We start from the raw sequence: 22,978 nt of genomic DNA, 5'->3' as shown, positions 1-22,978 counted from the left end.
TTGGGTGGGGGGGGGGCGGGTTGTATTTCTGGGAGGTGGCAGGACAGTACGATCCCACCCACGGAATGGTCCTGAGGTCGATAGGGTGCAACTCCCTCGGAAGCGAAGGCATACGTCCCCGCACAGAAAGGAAGGGCGCCAAGGGCAGGGAGTGTATCAAATGTTGCAAAACCAGTCGCACAGCTCGGGAAGGCAGGGCAAGTGTGTCCATGGATCCCGAGGGATTGTGTAACAGCAAACCACTGGAGGTGGAGACTGGAAGTTGGGCAAGGTGTCAATAGCACCAGGTGCAGATCTCTGTCCCATTTGCCTGTGGTTATCTCTGTGGTAAATGTTCCAGGAAGAATCTCACTCTTTGTGCAAAGGACTGCACTCATACTATGCCCCATCAGTACAGAGGCTGCACACAACGTTTCTGCTCGAGAGGAGGATGTTTGCTAGTTTCTATGTCAGTCACCCAGCCCAGTCCACTCCCTGCTCAGACCCTCCATCCCATCACACCCAACACATCTTGTTCCACTGTCCACACAATCTGTGAGCAATTTTGGGCCCTGTATCTCTAAAGAAAGATGTATTGGTACAGAGGATGATCTCAGGAATGAAAGGATTAATGTACTGTGTCCAGTTCTGGTCACCTCATTATAGGAAGAAGGTGGAAGCGTTGGAAAGGGTGCAGAGGAGATTTACCAGGATGCTGCCTGGTTTAGAGAGTATGCATTATGAGGAGAGACTAAAGGAGCTAGGGCTTTACTCTTTGGAGAGGAGGAGGATGAGAGGAGACGTGATAGAGGTGTACAAAATGTTAAGAGGAATAGATAGAGTGGACAGCCAGCGCCTCTTTCCCAGGGCACCAATGCTCAATACAAGAGGGCATGGCTTTAAAGTAATGGGTGGGAAGTTCAAAGGAGATATCAGAGGGAGGTTTTTTACCCAGAGAGTGGTTGGGGCGTGGAATGCGCTGCCTGGGACGGTGGTGGAGGCAGGTACATTGGTCAAATTCAAAAGTTTGCTAGATAAGCATATGGAGGAACTTAAAGTAGAAGGATATGTGGGAGGAAGGGTTTAGATAGTCTTAGGTGAGGTTTAAAGGCCAGCACAACATGGTGGGCCGAAGAGCCTGTATTCTGCTGTACTGTTCCATGTTCTATGGTTCTATGAGGAGCGTTTGATGTCTCTGGGACTGTACTCGATGGAGTTCAGAAGGATCGGGGGGGGGGGGGGGGCGGAATCTCATAAACCTCCCGGACACTAAAAGGTCTGGATAGAGCGGACGTGGGGAGGATGTTTCCGTCAGTGGGAGAGTCCAGGATCCAAGGGCACAGCCTCAGAATAAAGGGACGTCCCTTTGGAACTGAGATGAGGAGGAATTTCTTCAGCCAGAGGGCGGCGAATCTGTGGAATTCGTTACCATGGAGGGTGGTGGAGGCCAAGTCATTGGGTGTATTTAAGGCAGAGATTGACAGCTTCTTGATTGGTTAAGGGGGTTAAGGGTTACAGGGTGAATGCAGGAGAATCTCTGAATCCCCAGGATCGAATGGCAGAACAGGCTCGATGGGCCGAATGTATAATTCTGCTCCTTATCTTAAGGTCTCATAATACTTTGTGTCCTGTGGTCTTGTCCCACTCTCCCCTCGCCCATTAATACCCCTCCCGGTCTAATCCCCATCTCTCGGCACCCTACACTGTCTCACCCAGTGAGCACAACCTCAGTCCCCCGCTCCCTTTCCCGCCAACGGCACAGCCCACCCCAGTCTTCGAAGATGTCGATCCATCCCTCTCTCCTTACGTCCCTGTAGCCCTGCAGCCCGTTCCCTCTCCCACCTGCCCAGCAACTGCCCTTTGCTCCTCCCGTCATTTACCCCGACTGACGGCCAGCTCATTTTTGGGAGGGAACCGGGGCAAACCCACAGGGTCACAGGGAGAACGAGCAAACTCTACACACACACGCACGCACGCACGCACGCACGCACGCAGCGCCGGAGGTCGGATTCGAACCCGGGTTGCTGGAGCTGTGAGGCAGCCGCACTAACCGCTGCGCCACCCTGCCATCCTTTGACCCACCAGCCAGTCCGAGTCTCCCCATGTCCTCCACCGACCCACCCTAACCAATCCTACTCACCCTTTCCTCCAACGCCCAACCCAATCTCATCCCAATCAATTCTCAACCCCCCGCCAACTCTTTACCACCCCTCCCAGTCTAACCCTCTCTCTCTGCACCCTACAATATCCCACCCAGTCTAATCCCACTCTCCCCCCTCCCTTTATCATCCAATCCCAGTTCCCTGCACTCCTTCCACCCAGTAACATTTCTAATCACCCCATGTCTATCATAAGGAAGCAGCCCCTACATAACTTAGAATGGACCAGGGTGCCAATTAAGTGCCACTGTACTCCTCAACACAGTTCAATTCAGGGCTTAATTGACAGTACTGTAATTTTGCCTGTGGTATCTATGGAATTATTTAGAATTAGATATCATTGTAGATTGGACATTGTGTTTTATGAATTACAGATAATTACAAGGACCATGACACAGAGGGAGTGCCGTTTATCTCATCTTGCTCTGCGTGCCACACTCGAGCCTCCTCCTCATCTCCCCTCATCCCCAAATCCTTCCTCTCCCCCTTCCGGCTTCCCCTCGTCCCCACCTCTGCCCCTCTCTGTGACCACCCTCTAAGGGAGTGAGCTCCCCTCATCCCTCTGCTCCCTGATCAACGTCTCTTGGGTTTCCTTCCGACCATCGCCTTGCACTAACGGCCCTCAGTTCCCAGCTGATCCGCCAATGGGAACAACTCCTTCACGGGTCCTTATCCCTGTCAAACCACTTCTCAGTTGGGACGTCCCTGCACCCAGTCCCCCACGCCCTATGCACCTCTGCAAAAGCACCACCTAGCTGAAGAACAAACACAGACTAAGAAAAACAGGGGAATGTACTCAATTTGGGAAAATGTGGACCAATTCGCTCAATATTTGTAATGAGAAAGGAAAGGGAATCCTTACTGAAAAGGTGAAATAGAAAAATATATAGAGAATACAGTTGAAAAATTCAGCAACCTTCTTGAGGGTGCAACAGATGAGTGTTGACAAGGGTGACACACTAAATGTGATATATCTAGAACTCTGGGAAAACTAACGATCTGCTGTTGGAACTCAGCTGATCGAGCAGCATCTGTGGGAGGAAAGGAGCTGGTGACATTTTGGGTTGAAAATTCTGCATCAGGAGCCTCGATGTCCCATTGCAGGGTTTTCAACCCGAAACATTGACAGGTCCTCTCCCCCCACAGATGCTGCTCGACCCGCCGATTTCCTCCAGCAGATTGTTTGTTGCTCCAGATTCCAGCGTCTGCAGTCTCTTGTGTCTCCGTGGATCTCTGGAAAACCTTGGACAAGGTTTCACAGTGGACATTTGGGAGGAGGTACAGGAGCCGGAAGACTCATCAGATTTCTAAATGATCCATGAACCTATGACCACTACCTCATCATTCCTTTATTTTTGCACTATTTATTTATTTTTGTAATTTATCGATTTTTATGTCTTTGCACTGTACTGCCGCCGTAAGACAACACATATCATGTCATATGTCAGTGATAATAAACCTGATTCTGATTGTGAGTAAACTGGATTTGAAGCAATGCAGAGAGAAAGGAGTTAAATGTACGGATTAGGAGCAGGACAAGGCCACTTGTCTCCTCAGACCTGCCTCACCTTCTATAAGATCACAGCAGATCTGGCTGTAACCCCAGTTCTGCCACCCCACCCACCCCCGACCACCTTTCACTCCCTTGCTTATCAAGAATTGACTTCCCCCTGCCTTAAAAATTTCCAAAGGCTTTGCTCCAACCACTCTTCAGAGGAAGAGGTTTCCGAATCGGTAACGGGCAACTCTGCCCCGTTGTAGGTGGGCAATCCCTGATCTTTAATCAGTGACGTTTCATTCTAGGTTCTCTCACAGGGGGAAACGCCCTCTACACATCCAACCTGCCAGAAATATTTCAGCATCCTGTGTGGTTTCGGTCAAGTCCCCTCTCAATCTTCTAGACTCCAGCAGAAACAAGTCTAACCTGCTCAAACCTTCCTCATTAAGCAACCTGACCATTCCAGGCATTAGTTGAATAAACCTTCCCTTGAATTGTCTTTAACACATTAAAATAAGATAAGATATCTTTATTAGTTACACGAACATTGAAACACACAGTGAAATACATCCTTTTGCGTAGAGTGTTCTGTGGGCAGCCCGCAAGTGTCGCCACGTTTTCGGCGCCAACATAGCATGCCCACATCTTCCTAACCTGTACGTCTTTGGAATGTGGGAGGAAACCGGAGCACCTGGCGGAAACCCACGCAGACATGGGGAGAACGTATAAACTCCTTACAGACAGTGACCGGATATGAATCTGGGTCACCGGTGCTGTAAAGTGTTATGCTAACCCACTACTCTTCCTGTGCCTGTCCTTTCTTAACAATAAGACCAATACTGTACACTGAGATGGTTTCATCAATGCACAATAAAACTGAAGCTAAACCTTCCTGCTTTTGTCTTCTGTTCCCCTAGCAATAAACAATAACACCGATTAGTTTCTTTATTTACTTCCTGTGCAACCTGGTGACGCAGAGGATAGAGCCGCTGCCTCACAGCTCCAGAGACCCGAGTTCGATCCCGACCTCCGGGTGCTGTCTGTGTGTGGTGTGTGGTGTGGAGTTTGCACGTTCTCCCTGTGACTTTTTCTCTAGTTTCCTTCCACATCCCAACGAGCTGGTAGGTGATTGAATCAGAATCAGGTCTCTTATGACTGACTTAGATGAAGTGAAATTTGTTGTTTTGTGGCAGCAGTGCAGTGCAAAGACATAAACTTAAAATAAATTACAAAAATAAGTAGTGCAAAAGAAAAAGGAATAACAAGGTAGTGTTCATGAGTTCATGGGCCGTTCGGAAATCTGATGGTGGAGGGGAAGAAGCTGTTCCTGAAACGTTGAGTGTGGGTCTTCAGGCTCCTGTACCTCCTCCCCGATGGTAGTAACGAGAAGAGGGTAGGGTACTTAATTTTCTGGGCACAAAATTTAGATGCAATTCATTGCCCCTGTTGGGTACACCTTGAGTGTGAATCAGTGCAAGGATTTTCATTAGTTTCTATTTTAGGAGCTTCATTCCCTTTTGCACTTACTAACTTGAGTAAACAGTGACCAATCCGATAGTTAAACATACAATACGGATATGGTTTCAATTTCGTAACTGTTTTGGATTGAATAGATTTAATTTATCACGTCCTATTCAATCTAATTTTTTCTTTCAACCATCTAGAATTGACTCAGCCTTTTCCTTCTGGAGAATGAAGGGAATAACATGTTTTCAAGATTTATTCATTGATAACTGTCTTTTATCTTTTGAACACCTGTCTAATAAACACAATCTGCCTAGATCACAGTTTTTTCAATATTTACAGATTAGAAATTTTTTAAAAGTTACTTTACCGTCTTTTCTGACACTATATAAAATTGAAATTAGGGAAAAAATTTTAGGTTTTAATCCTCATCAGAAGGGCCTGATAGCAATAGTTTATGATTGGATTGTGAAAATACGTTCAGAGGAACTTGATAAAATTAAGAATAAATGGGAAAGTGAACTCCAGACACTTTTACCTACAGAGATGTGGAAGAAAATTCTTCAATTAGTTAATACACCTTCTATGTGTGCCAGACACTCTTTGATACAGTTTAAGGTGGTTCACAGGACCCATATGTCCAAGGACAAGTTAGCCCATTTTTATCATCATATAGATGTATGTGACAGATGTAATTCGAAGGTGGCTTCCCTGACACATAAGTTTTGGTCATGTCCTCTTTTGGAAAAATATTGGAAAGACATTTTTAACATTATTTCATCTGTATTGAACATTGATTTACAACCTCATCCTATTACTACAAGTTTTGGGTTACCAATGATGGAATCTGGCCATTTATCTGCTTCTGCTTGTCGTATGATCGCCTTTGTCACATTAATGGCCAAGCGATCCATTTTGTTCAAATGGAAGGATCCAACACCTCCCACCACTTTTCAGTGGTTTTCTCAAACTATAGCATGTTTAAACTTAGAAAAAATTAGGAGTGGTACTGTTGATCCTTCGCTTAAATATGAGGAAGTTTGGAGTCCATTTATTCAATATTTCCATACGATATAAGCTGACCTTTTTCAGATCCCTTTCAATAACCCTTGAATGCAGAGTTGACGACATAGTAATGTTTTCTTTTCGTTTGAATTGAAGAAATGTCAGTCCAGTTTTTGTTTTGGCGTTTTTCGGTTTTTTTTTGGTTTATTTTTTTTTGATTTGGGGGATCTTCTTTCATATAATTAAATTTCACTTCTTTTCAATCTTTCCTTTTGTATTTGTTCACTTAATAAGAGAACGAGAGGTCTAGATTACTTTTTTTTACTCCTTGTGATTATATATTAACTGTTATGATTGCTATCCTGGTCTCTCAGCACCATATGTACAATTACTAATGTTATATATATTATTTTGTACTAATTTGAAAATTAATAAAAAGATTGAAAAAGAAAGAAGAGGGCAGGATAGTAACATGTTGAGGGTCCTCAGTGATGGTTGCCGCCTTCTTGAGGAACCGCCTCTTGAAGATGTCCTCGATGGCGGGGAGGGCTGTGCCCATGATGGAGCTGGCTGAGTCTACAACCCTCTGCAGCCTCTTGCGATCCTGCACATTGGAGCCTCCACACCAGGCGGTGATGCAACAAGTCGGAATGCTCTCCACCGTACATCTGTAGAAATTTGAAAGTGTCTTTGGTGACATACCGAACCTCCTCAAACTCCTAATGAGGTGGAGCTGCTGGCGTGCCTTCTTCGTGATTGCATCAATGTGTTGGTCCCAGGATAGATCCTCTGAGATGTTGACGCCCAGGAACTTGAAGCAGCTCACCCTTCCCACTGCTCACTGTCGGAAGGATAATTTGCAGGGGTAGGGGACTACTGGTTTATTATTGTCACATGTTCCGAGACACAGTGCAAAGCTTTTGTTTGCATGCATCCAGACTTTCATTCCAAAAGTGCATCGAGGTAGTACAAAAGGAAAGCAGAATGCAGAATGTAGTGTTACAGTTACAGAGAAAGTGCAGTGCAGGCAGACAATAAGGCGCAAGGGCAACAACGAGGTAGATTGGGAGATCAAGACTTCACCTGTTAGCGTGTGAGATAAGACTATTGAACGGTTCCCTTATACGATAAGATGGGCTCTGACCTCACGATCTACCTTGTTGTGACCTTGCACCTTATTGCACTGCACTTTCTCTGTAGCTGTGACACTTTACTCTATACTGTTATTGTTTTTACCTGTACTACCTCAATGCACTCTGTACTAACTCAATGTAACTGCACTGTGTAATGAATTGACCTGTACGATCGGTATGCAAGACAAGTTTTTCACTGTACCTTGGTACAAGTGACAATAATAAACCAATACCAATACCTTTCAAGAGTCTGATAACAGAGGGTAGAAGCTGTCCTTGAACCTGGTGGTACGTGTTCTCAAGCTTTTGTACCTTCTGCCATTAGGCAGAAGGTGGAGAAGGGAGAATGTCCGGGGTGGCAGGGGTAACACTATGTTCTGCATTCTGTAGCTTCTTCTCACCTCGATGTACTGATGTGATGAAATGATCTGTATGGACGGCATGCAAAACCAAGTTTTTCACTGCACCTTGGTACATGTGACAATAATATATCAAAATTTACCAATCCTTCATTATGTTGGCTGCTTTCCTCAGGCAGCGGGAAGTGTCAACACACAGGGGAAGAGAAGGTATCTGGTGGGACTTTCTGCTGGGAAATGGCATGGATTTGGTAGACTGAATGGCGTCCTTCTATGCTGTAATAGTTATAAGTATGTACATACTAGCTCTTGGTGAATTGTGCACTAGGACTCATCTAGGATGGACAACTTCACATTTTCTGGCCATGCACTCCATCTGCCAGGGTTTTGCCCATTGGTTTATCCAATCCATATCCCTCTTGGGCTTCTTTGCAACTTACTTTCCTCCCTATCTATCTGCCACCTGCCAATTTATACCGGAGGGTGCCTTTAGGTTACAGTCCAAGCACCAATCGCTGTAGCACACCCCTCATTACAACCCGGCAACAACTATTCTTGCCTCGTTAACCATCCAAACTTCAACCTCTGCAAATATATTAGCTTCCGCACCACAAGTTTTGGTTGTTGGCTTTGCTCCAGCTCCCTCCGAAAATCTAATATAATATACCCACAAGTTCCTCATTATCATGTTACCTTGTCACAGTGAATTGGCCTGACAATATTTCCCTTTCACAAAGCCATGTTGACTTTGTTTAATCCCTTTAAGTTTCCACACTGGATAGACAAAAGCTGTCTGGGTGGTATTCCACACCATTTGTCACTTGGGTCACCGCTATACTGAAAGACTATAAGACCATAGGACAAAGGAGCAGAAGTCGGCCATTCGGCCCATTGAGTCTGCTCCGCCATTCTATCATGAGCTGATCCACTCTCCCATTTAGCCCCACTCCCCCACCTTCTCACCATAACCCTTGATGCCCTGGCTACTCAGATACCTATCAATCTCTGCCTTAAGTGCACCCAATGACTTTGCCTCCACAGCCGCCCATGGCAACAAATTCCACAGATTCACCACTCTCTGGCTGAAGAAATTTCTCCGCATCTCTGTTCTGAATGGGTGCCCTTTAATCCTGAAGTCGTGGCCTCTTGTACTAGACTCCCCTACCATGGGAAACAACTTTGCCACATCTACTCTTTTAACATTCAAAATGTTTCTAAGAGGTCCCCCCTCATTCTTCTGAACTCCAAGGAGTACAGCCCAAGAGCCGTCAAACGTTCCTCGTATGTTAACCCTCTCATACCTGGACTCATTCTAGTGAATCTTCTCTGAACCCTCTCCAACATCAGCACATCCTTTCTTAAATAAGGAGCCCAAAACTGCACACAGTACTCCAAGTGAGGTCTTACCAATGCCTTATAGAGCCTCAAACATCACATCCCTGCTCTTATATTCTATTGCTCTAGAAATGAATGCCAAAGTTGTATTTGCCTTCTTCACCACTGACTCAACCTGGAGGTTAACTTTTAGGGTATCCTGCACGAGGACTCCCAAGTCCCTTTGTATCTCTGAATTTTGAATTTTCTCCCCATCTAAATAATAGTCTGCCCCTTTATTTCTTCTACCAAAGACCTGGATACAGCGGATGAAGAGAGGATGATTCCATCAGGATCCGAGGGCACAGCCTCAGAATGAAGGGACGTCCCTTTAGAACTGAGATGAGGAGGAATTTCTTCAGCGAGCGGGCAGTGAATCTGTGGAATTCGTTGCCACAGAGGGCGGTGGAGGCCAAGTCATTGGGTGTATTTAAGGCAGAGATTGACAGGTTCTTGATTGGTAAGGGTTACGGGGAGAAGACGGGAGAATGGGGTTGAGAAAAGAAATCAGCCACGCTAGAATGGCGGAGCAGACTCGATGGGCCGAATGACCGAATTCTGCTCCTATATCTTATGGTCTATTCACCTTTACGTGAACCGTCTGGGCCTCAGGAGTCAGGATTTCGCTGCAAAGTTTGCGGAAGAGTTCGGTCTGGGCAGTAGAGTTGACAAAGGGAAGAAAGTCAATAAAGAAAATCCCTGCAGTCCACCACCACAGAGGTGCAACTGAAATTCAGAGATGTTGTGTTAAATTCATACAAAATCTTGGTTAGACTGCACTTGAAGAACTGAATCAGAATCAGGTTTATTATCACTGATTTATATAACGTGAAATGCATTGTCTTATGGCAGCAGAGCTGCACTAAGACATAAAATTACAATGATTTACATAAATAAATAGTGCAAAAAGAAGGAATAACGAGGTAGTGTTCATGGGTTCATGGGCCGTTCAGAAATCTGATGGCGGAGGGGAAGAAGCTGTTCCTGAATCGTTGAGTGTGGGTCTTCAGTCTCCTGTACCTCCTCCCCTATGGTAGTAACGTGAAGAGGGCACGTCCCGGATGGTGAGGGTCCTCAGTGATGGATGCTGCCTTCTTGAGGCACCGCCTTCTTGAAGATGTCCTCGATGGTGGGGAGGGTTGTAACCCTGATGGAGCTGGCTGAGTCTACAACCCTCTGCAGCCTCTTGTGATCCTGCGCATTGGAGCCTCCATACCACGCGGCGATGCAACCAGTTAGAATGTTCTCCATCGTACATTTGTAGAAATTTGTAAGAATCTTTGGTGACGTACCGAATCTCCTCAAACTCCTAATGAAGTAGATCCTCTGAGATGTTGACACCCAGGAACTTGAAGCTGCTCCCCCTTTCCACTGCTGACCCCTCAGTGAGGACTGGTGTGTGTTCTCCTGACTTCCCCTTCCTGAAGTCCACAATCAATTCCTTGGTCTTGCTGACGCTGAGTGCGAGGTTGTTGTTGTGACACCACCCAACCAGCCGACCTATGTCACTCCTGTACGTCTGTACACTACACTGCACGGTAGTGTAGTGGTTAGCATGATGCTATTAAAGCGCCAGCAACCCAGGTTCAATTCCCGCCACTGTCTGTAAGGAGTTTGTACCTTCTCCTTGTGTCTGCGTGGGTTTCCTCCGGGTGCTCCGGTTTCCTCCCACATTCCAAAGATGGATGGGTTAGGAAGTCGTGGGCATGTTATGTCGGCGCCGGAAGCGTGGCGACACTTGCGGGCTGCCCTCAGAACACCCTACGCAAAAGGTGCATTTCACTGTGTGTTTCGATGTACGCGTGACTAATAAAGATATCTCATCTTATCCTCGCCACCTGAGATTCTGCCAACAACAGTGGTGTCATTGGCGAACTTATAGATGGCGTTTGAGCTGTGCCTAGCCACACAGCCATGAGTGTAGAGAGGGTAGAGCAGTGAGCTAAGCACGCATCCTTGAGGTCCGCCTGTTTTGATTGTCAGCAAGGAGGAGATGTTACTACTGATCCGCACTGACTGTGGGCTCCCAATAAGGAAGTCACTGGATCCTTCAGTTGCAGAGGGAGGTACGGAGGCCCGGATTTTATAGCTTGTTGATTAGTACTGAGGGGATGATGGTGTTGAATGCTGAGTTGTAGTCTATAAACAGCAGCCTGACGTGTGTTTTGCTGTTGTCTAGGTGCTCCAAAGCCAAGTGGAGGGCCAGTGAGATTGCATTCACTGCAGATCTGTTGTGGCGGTAGGCAAATTGCAGCAGGTCCAGGTCCTTGCTCAGGTCCATGACCAACCTCTCAAAGCACTTCATCACAGTAGATGTGAGTGCTACCAGGTGATAGTCGTTGAGGCAGCTCACCCTGCTCTTCTTGGGCGCCGGTATGATTGATGTCCTTTTGAAGCAGATGGGAACCTCAGAGCACAGCGGTGAGAGGTTGTAGACATCCTTGAATACTCCGGCCGATTGGTCGACACCGTCGGGGCCTGACACCTTGCGAGGGTTCACCCTCTTAAAGGATGCTCTGACGTCGGCCTCCGAGACAGAGATCACAGGGTCACCAGACGCTGTGGGGATTCGCACAGGTGTAGTGTTATTCTCCCTTTCGAAGCGTGCATAAAAGGCATTGAGTTCATCAGGGAGAGAAGCAACACTGCCATTTATGCTGTTAGGTTTTGCCTTATAGGAAGTAAAGTTCCCTTGTTCAAGCTGGTAATGCAGGGTAGAAAGCCAGTAAAGAAAACCCTTGCAGTCCACAACCACAGAGGTGGAACAGAAATTCAGAGATGTTGCGCTAAATTTGTGCAGATGCTTGGTTAGACCACACTTGAGGAACTGAATCTGAATCAGAATCAGAATCAGGTTATTATCACTGACATCCCCTCCGCAGACTCTGTCTACACTTCCCACTGCCCCGGTGAAGCAGCCAACATAATCAAAGACCCCTCCCACCTTGGACATTCTCTCTTCTCCCCCCTCCCATTGCGCAGAAGATACAAAAGCCTGAAAGCACGTACCTCCAGGCTCAAGAACAGCTTCTATCCCACTGTTATAAGACTATTGAACAGTCCCCTAGTACACTCAGATTGACTCTTGACCTCACAATTTACCTCGTTATGGCCTTGCATCTTATTGTCTGCCTGCACTGCACTTTCTCTATAACCGTAACACCTTATTCTGCATTCTGTTATTGTTTTCCTATGTACTACCCTCAATGCACTGATGTGACGAAATGATCTGTATGGATGGCATGCAAAGCAAAGATTTTCACTGTACCATAAGACCATAAGATATAGGAGCAGAATTAGGCCATTCGGCCCATCGAGTCTGCTCCGCCATTCAAACATGGCTGATTTTTTTTGTCAACCTCATTCTCCCGCCTTCTCCCTGTAACCCTTAACCCCCCCCCCCCCCCACCTTACCAATCAAGAACCTATCAATCTCTGCCTTAAATACACCCAATGACTTGGCCTCCACAGCCCTCTGCGGCAACAAATTCCACGGATTCACCACTCTCTGGCTGAAGAAATTCCTCCTCATCTCAGTTCTAAAGGGACGTCCTTTTATCCTGAGGCTGTGCCCTCGGATCCTGGACTCTCCCACTGATGGAAACATCCTCTCCACGTCCGCTCTATCCAGGCCTTTCAGTATCCGAGAGGTTTCAATGAGATCCCCCCCTCGTCCTTCTGAACTCCAGTGAGTACAGGCCCAGGGACATCAAACGCTCCTCATACATCAAGCCTTTTGTTCCTGGGATCATCCTTGTGACTGTCGGACCCGGTTACTTTCGAATCCGCAGGTTCTTTCGGGAGTCCAAGAATGAGTTGGAAACAACTTGGTGCTTCACAAAGTTTTATTGGAAAAGTTTAAGGCAAAAAAACAAGTCACAGAGCACATGGCACTGGCTTTATTACTGGGAGATGAGCCGAGACAAAAGGAACTAAGGATGAGCTCGGGCCGGGCGGCTGGGGGGGAAGAGATCAAGAGAGAGATAGAGGCAAGAGAGAGAGATAAGCGATTAACAAAAAAACACCTTTTATACCTGGTATAAAAGGTAAGGGGTACTCCTAACAATCATCCAATCAGGGATCCTATTAGATCCCTGTGGCAAAACCAACCAATGAGAAAACGCGTATTCACCTGATGGACGAACCAATAAGCTGGGAAGTGGCCATCCCTTGTGCAGCCCCTTGAGGTGCATTAAACATTATACATTTTAAAGAAACTACTTAAAACAGTCGAATCCAACATGACCCTCAACTGGACGCTGTCCTCATTGGGAATTGGATTACCTTGGTACATGCAACAATAATAAACCAATCACTAATGTAGGGGGCTGGAGGAGGTGAGGAGCAGTCCCGATCTCTGAGCCCGTCTTCGAACTAAGCTCTGGCCTTTCTCTCCCTCCAGCGATCAGCCATGGCATCCCCCGTCGTGGTGGTCTCCCAGCCGCAGATGACCACCACCACCACCACCGTGGTCACCAACCAGAGGCAAGGCTGGAGTACAGGCATCTGCGACTGTTGTGACGACTGCGGCATCTGTACGTACCTCCGCGCGTCCTCCCCCCACTCCCTGGTCCCTGCCCGTGCCACTCCCTGCCTACAGTGCAGCCCCGTGGTCACCTCAGCCGAGGCAGCGGCTTGGGGGGGGAGGGGGAGATCGAGGTGGCCCTGGTGCGTGGGCTCGTCACAGGGACATACACGGCCACGCGTGTCATGTGCACACTCGCAGACACACGCACCTACACCCTTGCGTACATACACGGGAAGAGGTGCATGCCACTCATTTATTTGCATTCCTAAATGTCGACCTACACACACACACACACACACACACAGAGCCACACATACAGCCAGACACATTACAGACACACACACACACACAGCCACACACACAGCCAGGCACATTACAGACACACACACACATATATACGCACACATATGCACATACGTGTGCACATGCGTACACACACACAGAGCCACACACAGTCAGACACATTACAGACACACAGTACAGACACACACACACAGTCCATGAACAGTGTACATCAGTGCTGCCCTGCTTCTCCTTCATCCCCACCTACAGTGACCTTCTCCTCCCTCCAGCTGCCCCTGTCAGCCCCTCCCACTGGAATCAGAGCAGAGCAAGCTCCTAGTTTAACCCATTCACTTCCTAGCAGAGCAGGTAACTGAGCCTCGGGCAGGTGGGCCACAGATACAGGGGAGAAGTGTGTCAGGGAGTGTCTGATCACCTCCTGAGTGACAACCTGACCAGAGGCACGAACAAGATTTTGAATCCGGTTTATCTGCATTTTCAATGTATTTATAGAACTGAGAAAGAAACGAAACCAGAAGGCAGCACTTCCTCCATGAGTCAACCTGTCAGACTTATTTAGCATCTGTGGTGCAGTGGGTCAAGCCGCTGCCTCACAGCTCCAGTAACCCCGGTTCAATCCCGACCCCCGGCGCTCTGTGTGTGTGTGTGTGTGTGTGTGTGTGTGTGTGTGTGTGTGTGTGTGTGTGTGTGTGTGTGTGTGTGTGTGTGTGTGTGTGTGTGTGTGTGGAGTTTGCACGTTCTCCCTGTGACCGTGTGGGTTCCCCTCTGGTGCTCCAGTTTCCTCCCACATCCCAATGACGTGCGGGGTTGGTGGGTTAATCGGCCGCTGTGAATTGTCCCCCTAGTGTGCGGATGAGGGGTAGAACCTGGGAGGATCTGATGGGAATGTGGGGAGAACGAAATGGGTTAGGATAGGATTAGTGTAAAACTGGGTACTTGGTGGATGGAATGGACTCAAAGTCAAAAGTCGAGTTTATTGCCATCTGCACAAGTCCGTGTGTGCACAGGTGCAATGAAAAACTTACTTGCAGCAGCATCACAGGCACAGAGCACCAGATAAGCAGCATTCACAAGAAAAACATAAATTAAACAAAAATTGAGTGTGTGTGAGTGTGTGTGAGTGTGGTGTCGAGTGTGAGTGTGTGAGTGTGTGTGAGTGTGGTGTCGAGTGTGAGTGTGTGTGTGTGTGTGAGTGTGTGAGTGTGAGTGTGAGAGTGTGAGTGTGAGTGTGAGTGTGAGTGTGTGAGTGTGAGTGTGTGAGTGTGAGTGAGTGTGAGTGTGTGAGTGTGACCCCTGTGGGCCAGTGCTGACCTATTCCCTGTGCTCCCCAGGTTGCCTGGCCTTCTGGTGCCTGCCCTGCTTCATGTGCAAGACGGCCGATGAGTTTGGGGAGTGCCTCTGCCTGCCGCTGCTGGACGTCACCTGCAACGCTTGTGGCTACTACGCCACCGCTATCCCTCCGATCTCCCTCGCCATGCGAGTGGCCACCCGCGAGAGATACAACATCCATGTAAGACCAAACTTCCCAGTGTGGTGTGAGCCCGAGCCAAACATCCCAGATCGGGAGAACCCCATCACTGCCACCTCCCTCTCACTGACGGCTGGCCCTTCACCCCCCACCTCTCTCTCTCTTTCTCCCTCTCCCTCTCTCTCCCCCCCCCCCCCCCCCTTACTCTCTCTCTGTCTCTCCCTCTCCCTCTCTTGGTAAATTCTCCCTGGAACGCAGGAGGCTGAGGGCTGAATTTACAGACGTTTATAAAATTATGAGGGGCAGAGGTAATGTGAGTAGCCAGAATCTTTTCTTCCAAGAGCCCAGAACTAGAGGGCACAGGTTTAAGGAGAGAGGGGAGAAAGTTAAAGAACTGAAGGGGTCAGTTTTCCATTCCGAGCGACCAGAGGAGGTGATGGAGGCAGATACAATGGTGGGGTTAGCGAGGCTGTTGGAGAAAGTGCGGAGAACGGAGGGAGATGGAGGGAGACTACTACGGAGGGAGTAGGCAGAAGGGGATTGGTTTAGTTAGGCGTTTAATAACTCGTTTAATCAGTTCAGCACAACATTGTGGGCCGAAGGGCCTGTTCCTGTGCTGTACTGTTCGATGTTCTGTGTAAGTCAGCAGGCAGTTCGGATTGGTGTGAGTGGACATCACGGTCAGCAGGAACGAGGTGGGACTACGTCCCTATTTCTGTGCCGCATGATTCTACCATCCTGACCCCATGTCACTGGGAAACATGAGAATCAGAAGCCGAAGGAGGCTATTTGGCCCCCTCCCCACTGTTCTATCCCTCAATGAGATCACGGCCGATTTCCTGCCTCAGCACCACTCCCCTGCACTGGCCAGCAATCCCTCAATCTCTGAGGATCACCTGATCACAAATACACGCTGGAGGAACTCAGCGGGTCGGGCAGAGTCCATGCAGGGAAATGAACAGTCGACGTTTCGGGTCGAGACCCTTCATCAGGACTGGAAGGGAAGAGGGGAGAAGCATTGACTGACCTGAAGATGCTGCCTGACCTGCTGAGGTCCTCCAGCACACACACACACATACACACACACACACACACACACACACACACACACACACACACACACACACACACACACACACACACACACACACACACACACACACACACACACACACACACACACACACACGAACTTGGCTCTTTTCCCAGTCAGCTGCCTGCTGACGTGGTCACCCCATGGAGGGAAGAGCCTTGGGGTTAATGGATGCTGCCTGTTTGGGCTGTGGCTGAGGCAGGAGCTGGTGTTGCGACAAGGACAGGTGAATGATGAAGGGTCTCGACCCGAAACATCGACTGTCCATTTCCCTCCACGGATGCTGCCCGACCTCCTGTGTTGTTCCAGATTCCAGAATCTACAGAATCTCTTGTGTCTAAGATCTCCTTATCGCTGGCCAGAATTCACTCAGTGAGTCCTCCACAACCTCCTCAGGCAGAGAATTTCAAAGAAATTCTCCAGCTCCCAAGTGAAAAATCTCTTCCCACCTCGGCACCTAATGGCCGACCTCTTATTCTGAGGAAGCGGCTCCTTGTTCTACAAACCACTGCCAGGGGAAAACCTCTGCCCTGATAAGTCCTGCAAAGATTTTGCTTGTTACTCTGAAGACACCTCTCATTCTAAAAAGTACAGGATAGTTCAGATAAGATAGATATCTTTTATTAGCCACATGTGCATCGAAACACACAGTGAAATGCATCTTTTGTGTAGAGTGTTCTGGGGGCAGCCCGCAAGTGTCGCCACGCTTCCGGCGCCAACATAGCACGCCCACAACTTCCTAACCCGTACGTCTTTGGAATGTGGGAGGAAACCGGGGCACCCGGAGGAATCCCACGCAGACACGGGGAGAACGTACAAACTCCTTACAGACAGTGTCGGGAATTGAACCCACGTTGCTGGCGTTGTAATAGCGTTACACTGCCCCCTCTTGTTGGATCGTATAGCAAACCCAGGGATCAATTACTCCGTGCCCTCAATCACGAGTATATCAGGTTTGGTGCATGCTGCCCCCGGGAGGACTGTGCTGGGGACGAGACGGTCGCCCACCTCTTTGCGGGCTGTGGGTTTGCGGGGAGGGCGTGGTGAAAGATGCAAGGGTCCTTGCCCTTTGAGACCTCGAATCTGTTTCACAACAGAGGGTTACGTGGACCTGCGCGATTGACTCTTTGAAGGTTAATCACTGATAGATGATCCTGTTCCTTCGCCCAGGGCTCCATCTGCAATGACTGCTGTATTATGTACTGGTGTCTCAGCTGTGGATGGTGCCAAATCGCCAGAGAAATGAAAGAGCGCAAGAAGCAAGTGACCATCGTCAACGCTACCACCTCCATGTTGCCCCACCCGACCTACGTTCCCCAGCCGGTGTACGTACCCCAGCCATCCAATCAAGTGGTCCCTCAGTACCCAAAATAAAGCTATGCAAAATGGCCGAGAAAATAATCTATGCATGGCAATAGAAGTTCTAAATAACTGCAATGTTTGTTGGACTACTCTTTCTCTGTCACACATTGACCGGTGTCTCTCAGTCCCTCTCTCTCAGGGTGATATCTCTTCATTGACCGGTGTCTCTCAGTTCCTCTCTCTCAGGGGGGTATCTGTACACTGACCGGTGTCTCTCCGTCCCTCTCCCTCAGAGTGATATCTCTACATTGACTGGTGTCCCTCAGTCCCTCTCTCTCAGGGGATATCTGTACACTGTCTCTCAGTCCCTCTCTCTCTCAGGGTGATATCTCTACATTGACTGTGAATCTGTGTATTTGATTGTAAAACCTAATCGAGATTAGTTAGAGCCCACTGTATCACATAGCAGCCTACCTGCTTCAAACAGGCTAATTGGGTGAATCCTTTTACCACGGGGGTGATTGTTACACAATACCCACCACATGAGTTGGACAGAACAAGGTCTCAATCTCATGGCAAGAAGGTCGGAAACATTTGTAGACCAGAACCTGCACACATGCACACTTGATCACTCTCTCAACACTGACATACCCTGACCACACACAGAGAATCTCACACCCACACACACACACCCACACACACACACACACACGCCCACCCACACACCCACACACCCACACACCCACACCCACGCACACACAGGCACACTCACACATGGACACACACACAGAAAAACACACATAGACACATAGAGAAGCACATGCAGTCACACACACACACAGAGTAACACACACACCAACACACACGCACAGTAATACACACAAACACACAGAAATATACACACACACAAACACGTACATGACGCAGATACAAACATAGACACAGACATATACACACACACATACACAGAGACACACACAAACACACATGGACACACACACAGAAACACACACAGACACACACAGTAAAACACTCAAGTACACACAGACACACAGTAAAATATATACACACACACAGACACACACAACACAGATACAAACATAGACACACACACACACACACACACACACACACGGACCCTTCATCCTGTCAATACAACACAACCAATCTCAGTACAAAGTAAGGTGGTTATGAACTGCAAGTGTGTACAGTTGTGGTCTCACAGTTCAGTCCCACATACCCATCCAGTGACACTCACAGAACATTTTTCCACACGATTCGCTCAATTACTCTTGTTCCAATACCCCTTTCCTTGTCGCCGACCTAGTCCCAGATTCTGAAACTTTCTCTTCTTCAGGTGACTTCTCTTTTTGGCAACGTTTTCTCTTTATTCAATGTTATCTCCAACTTCACTGATCCGTCACAACTGGGCCACTTTTCTTATGAGCCTTTTTTACTTTCAAGGGATATATACTTGCTGTAGACTATGCATTAATTCTTTAAATGTTTGACATTGCTTATCAAGTTTTGTATGGTATCTTTTCAATCACCAGAACCGATGTACCAATGTTTTTAGTTATTTTCATAGTTTATATTCTTTGACTTAAGATTCTGGTTTCAGATTCAACATATAATTTTAATAAACAATGTCATGATTAAAGTTGGTGGATGTAATTGAGGAACTTGGGGCTGACAGTTGAAATAATTCCTTGGATAATAATTGCGGCCCTCGTGATGCAAAATCTAACCGGTCTTTGGCATCTGTGTCCGAGGAAAGGGAGTGCTGGAAGAGAAAACTTTGAACGTTAAGGTCTGAGGTTTTAGAAAGGAGGAAGTGGTTGAAAAGTGAGGAACCAGGAGAGGAACCTCCTGGGATCGAAAGGTCCATGACGTGACACTTTAACCACCAGCTTCCAGATGATGTCTGAGTCTGGGTTTTGCTCCATCGGTTCTGGGCAACCAAACAAGGGAGTAGGAGGACCTCCCTTCCTTGAGGCAATGGTGGGACGTGGGCAAGACTCACATCCGTCTTTTCCGTCAGGAGTACGCAAAGGGGGTCAACCGAGAGGCGGGAGTCCGAGATGGAGGTCCTCGAGAGGGAGGTGCTCAACGTGGAGTCTCATCTGGGTTGAGTCATTGAGGACACGACCCAGTGACAGATAGAACATAGAACAGTACAGCACAGGAACAGGTCCTTCAGCCCACGATGTTGTGCTGAACTAATTAAACTAGTAATTAAATGCCTAACCAAACTAATCCCTTCTGCCTGCACAATGTCCACATCCCTCCATTCTCTGCACATTCATGTACCTATCTGAGAGCCTCTTAAATGCCTCTATCGTACCTGCCGCCACCACCACCCCTGGCAGTGTGTTCCAAGCATCCACTGCCCCCTGTGTAAAAAAACTTGCCCCGCACATATCCTTTGAACTTACTCCCAGTAATGGTACGCAGACACGGTAGTGTAGCGGTTAGTATAACACTTTACAGCGCCAGCGACCCAGGTTCAATTCCGGCTGCTGTCTGTAAGGAGTTTGTACGTTCTCCCCGTGTCTGCGTGGGTTTCCTCCGGGTGCTCCGGTTTCCTCCCACATTCCAAAGATGTACGGGTTAGGAAGTTGTGGGCATGCTATGTTGGCGCCAGAAGTGTGGCGACACTTGCGGGCTGCCCCCAGAACACTCTACGCAGAAGATGCATTTCACTGTGTGTTTCATAAAGGTATCTTATCTCACCTTCAATGCATGCCCTCTAATTAGACATTTCAACCCTGGGTAAAGGATACTGGCTCTCTACTGTATCTATGCCTCTAAAAATCTTATAAACCTATATCAGGTCTCCTCTCAGCCTCCGCCGCTGCAGAGAAAACAACCCAACCTCTCCTCATAGCACACACTCTCTAATCCAGGCAGCATCCTGGTGAACCTCTTCTGCACCCTCTCCAAAGCCTCCACATCCCCCCTGTAATGGGGCAACCAGAATTGAACGTAGTGCTTCAGATGCCGCCAAACCAGAGCAGAAGGATGTGCCGTGGGATCTCCAGCTCAAGAAGCCCCAAGGCGCATACATGAGATTCTCGAGTCCTACGGTTATACAGTACTGGAAAAGTCCCTGTGTCCGAACTCGTCCTTGATGGCCAAGGTGCCTTCCTGAGTTAGTTCCAATTGCACGGGTCTAGATTCTCAATATCAAAGTCAAAGTCGAGTTTATTGCCATCTGCACAAGTCCATGTGTGCACAGGTGCAATGAAAAACTTACTTGCAGCAGCATCACAGGCACAGAGCACCAGATAAGCAGCATTCACAGGAGAAGCATAAATTAAACACACATTATACACAATTTTTACAAGAAAGAGCACAGTGTTATGTACCAGCAACAATAGAAACACACCGAGTCATGTATGTGTTAAAAACTGTTTTATTAATAACTACCTATGATAATAAGAAAAAAATGTAAAAATGTTAGAATGTTAGAAGTAAAAATATTAGATCTTAAACATTAACCCAAAAAATTCTAAACTCGAAGTGTTTGTGTGGCAAATTCCCAAAGTCCAGGAATAGTTCTCAAAGTTCAGTTCAGCAAGCCATAAGGTGAAACATGAGCAAAGGGTTCTGCAAAACCACCGTTGACTGAAGACAAAACGTAGAGAGAAAATAGAGAGTAATTACGAAATCCACATGCTCCACGATGGAACCCATACGACACCTCAGTGTCTACTCAGCGGTGATTACTCCACCACTTTGTTCCGAAGTGGCACTCGAATCGTGGCCGTCCACACAAATACCTGTTTCCTTCTACAGGTCAACGACAAAGTGGACTCCGATGGATCATTCCAAAAATCCATACATGGATTGTAGTGACAGACACAGTTATTGTTTTTCATCCATTGATACAGAGACCAGCAGACTGCTCTCTCTCTCTCTCTCTCCTCTTCTCTTCTCTGACTGACTGCTCCAAAAACATCCTCACGTCCTTTATCTCCTGTTGTGATAGTCACGCCATACACACACACACACACACACACACACACACACACACACACACGCATGCATGCACGCACGCACGCACACACACACTTCTGTACTATGTCTTGAAGAGATATTCACCAATAGTAACTTAACCCATAACAACAGTTAGAACAAAAGAGAAGTCCATTGTAGTGCAAAGTGTTGCTATACTGAGGTAGTGATTACGGTTGTGCTGGTTGTTTCAAGAACCAAATGGTTGAAGGGAAGTAACTGTTCCTGAACCTGGTGGTGTGGGACTTCAGGCGCCTGTACCTCCTGCCTGATCGGAGCTGTGAGAAGATGGCACGGCCCGGATGATGGACGTTGCCTTCTTGAGGCAGCACCTCCTGTAGATACCACTGATGGTGGGGAGGGATGTGCCTGTGATGTATTGGGCAAAGGGTGATCTATTCTGCATGATGTGAACTGTCCCTCAACTTTCTTCTACTCACTGGAAAAATAGCGGGGGAATCAGTAAGCAGTTTGGGGACCTCCTCATGAGTCTGCTCCTGAGTCTGGCCAAGGTGACCATTAACAGGTCCAGGCAGCGGGCCGTCAAGGAATCCATCCGAGCCGATCACCTGCTCCTCTTCCAAGGATACATCCGTGCCCGGATGTCCCTGGAGAGAGAGGACAGAGTGACTGTTTGGTTCACTGCAGGGGTTGGAGTGAATCCTGGACAAGGAACACAATGTTTTAATTCAAATTAAGTAAGAAAATGTTGATAGAGTGAGGCTGAAATGCAAACAAACCTCTTCAGAAACCAGCACATTATATCCAGAGGGAAGGTCCTTCCAGCATTATTCCAAATGCGGCCTCACTTATACAACTGCAACATAACATCCCAGCTCCTATACTCACTGCCCTAACTGATGAAGGCCAGCGTGCCAAAAGCCTTCTTCACCACCCTGTCTACCTGTGACGCCACTTTCAGGGAACCATGTACTTACACTCCTCTGTTCTACGAGACTCCCCAGGAGGACTGAGGGGGCACAACAGGGCTGACCCCCACTGGACTGGAATTGTTTATCGGACTCAAGTCCACGGACCCTCCTCAGGAGCCGGTCTTCCTCACAACCCTTCAGCAATGCCCACCGTGCTGATTCACGCTGCAAGAAGGGGTCTCCTGCGTTCTTGCACTCTGGTTCTCTTGCCCAGCGCAGAGGGTGGGGAAGGGGGGAACCTCCTTGTCCGCCTGCTCCAGAGCCCGGCCAAGGTAGCCATTCATAGGTTGAGGGTCCTGCCCGAGCCGGCTGCCTGCCCCTCTCCCGAGGGTGCGTCCGTGCCCAGGTCTTCGCGGAGGGAGAG

At 48.0% G+C, this 22,978-nt stretch overlaps 1 protein-coding gene across 1 annotated transcript in view; it reads left to right on the top strand.

The window, feature by feature from the left end:
* LOC127586543 (cornifelin homolog) overlaps positions 1-18,491 on the top strand; it is a 21,983-nt gene extending 3,492 nt beyond the window's left edge. Inside the window, exons 2-4 of the mRNA XM_052044578.1 lie at positions 13,374-13,506; positions 15,134-15,312; positions 17,534-18,491. Of these exons, the coding sequence (XP_051900538.1) occupies positions 13,383-13,506; positions 15,134-15,312; positions 17,534-17,737 (507 nt within the window). The 5' untranslated portion in view covers positions 13,374-13,382 and the 3' untranslated portion in view covers positions 17,738-18,491. The remainder of the gene's footprint in view (positions 1-13,373; positions 13,507-15,133; positions 15,313-17,533) is intronic.
* The last annotated feature ends 4,487 nt before the right edge of the window (positions 18,492-22,978 follow it).

The sequence above is a fragment of the Pristis pectinata genome, chromosome 37, assembly GCF_009764475.1.
Source record: "Pristis pectinata isolate sPriPec2 chromosome 37, sPriPec2.1.pri, whole genome shotgun sequence".
In the NCBI taxonomy this organism is placed as follows: domain Eukaryota; kingdom Metazoa; phylum Chordata; class Chondrichthyes; order Rhinopristiformes; family Pristidae; genus Pristis; species Pristis pectinata.
The sequence above is the reverse complement of the archived record's forward strand: the minus strand, read 5'-3'. Positions and strand labels throughout refer to the sequence as shown.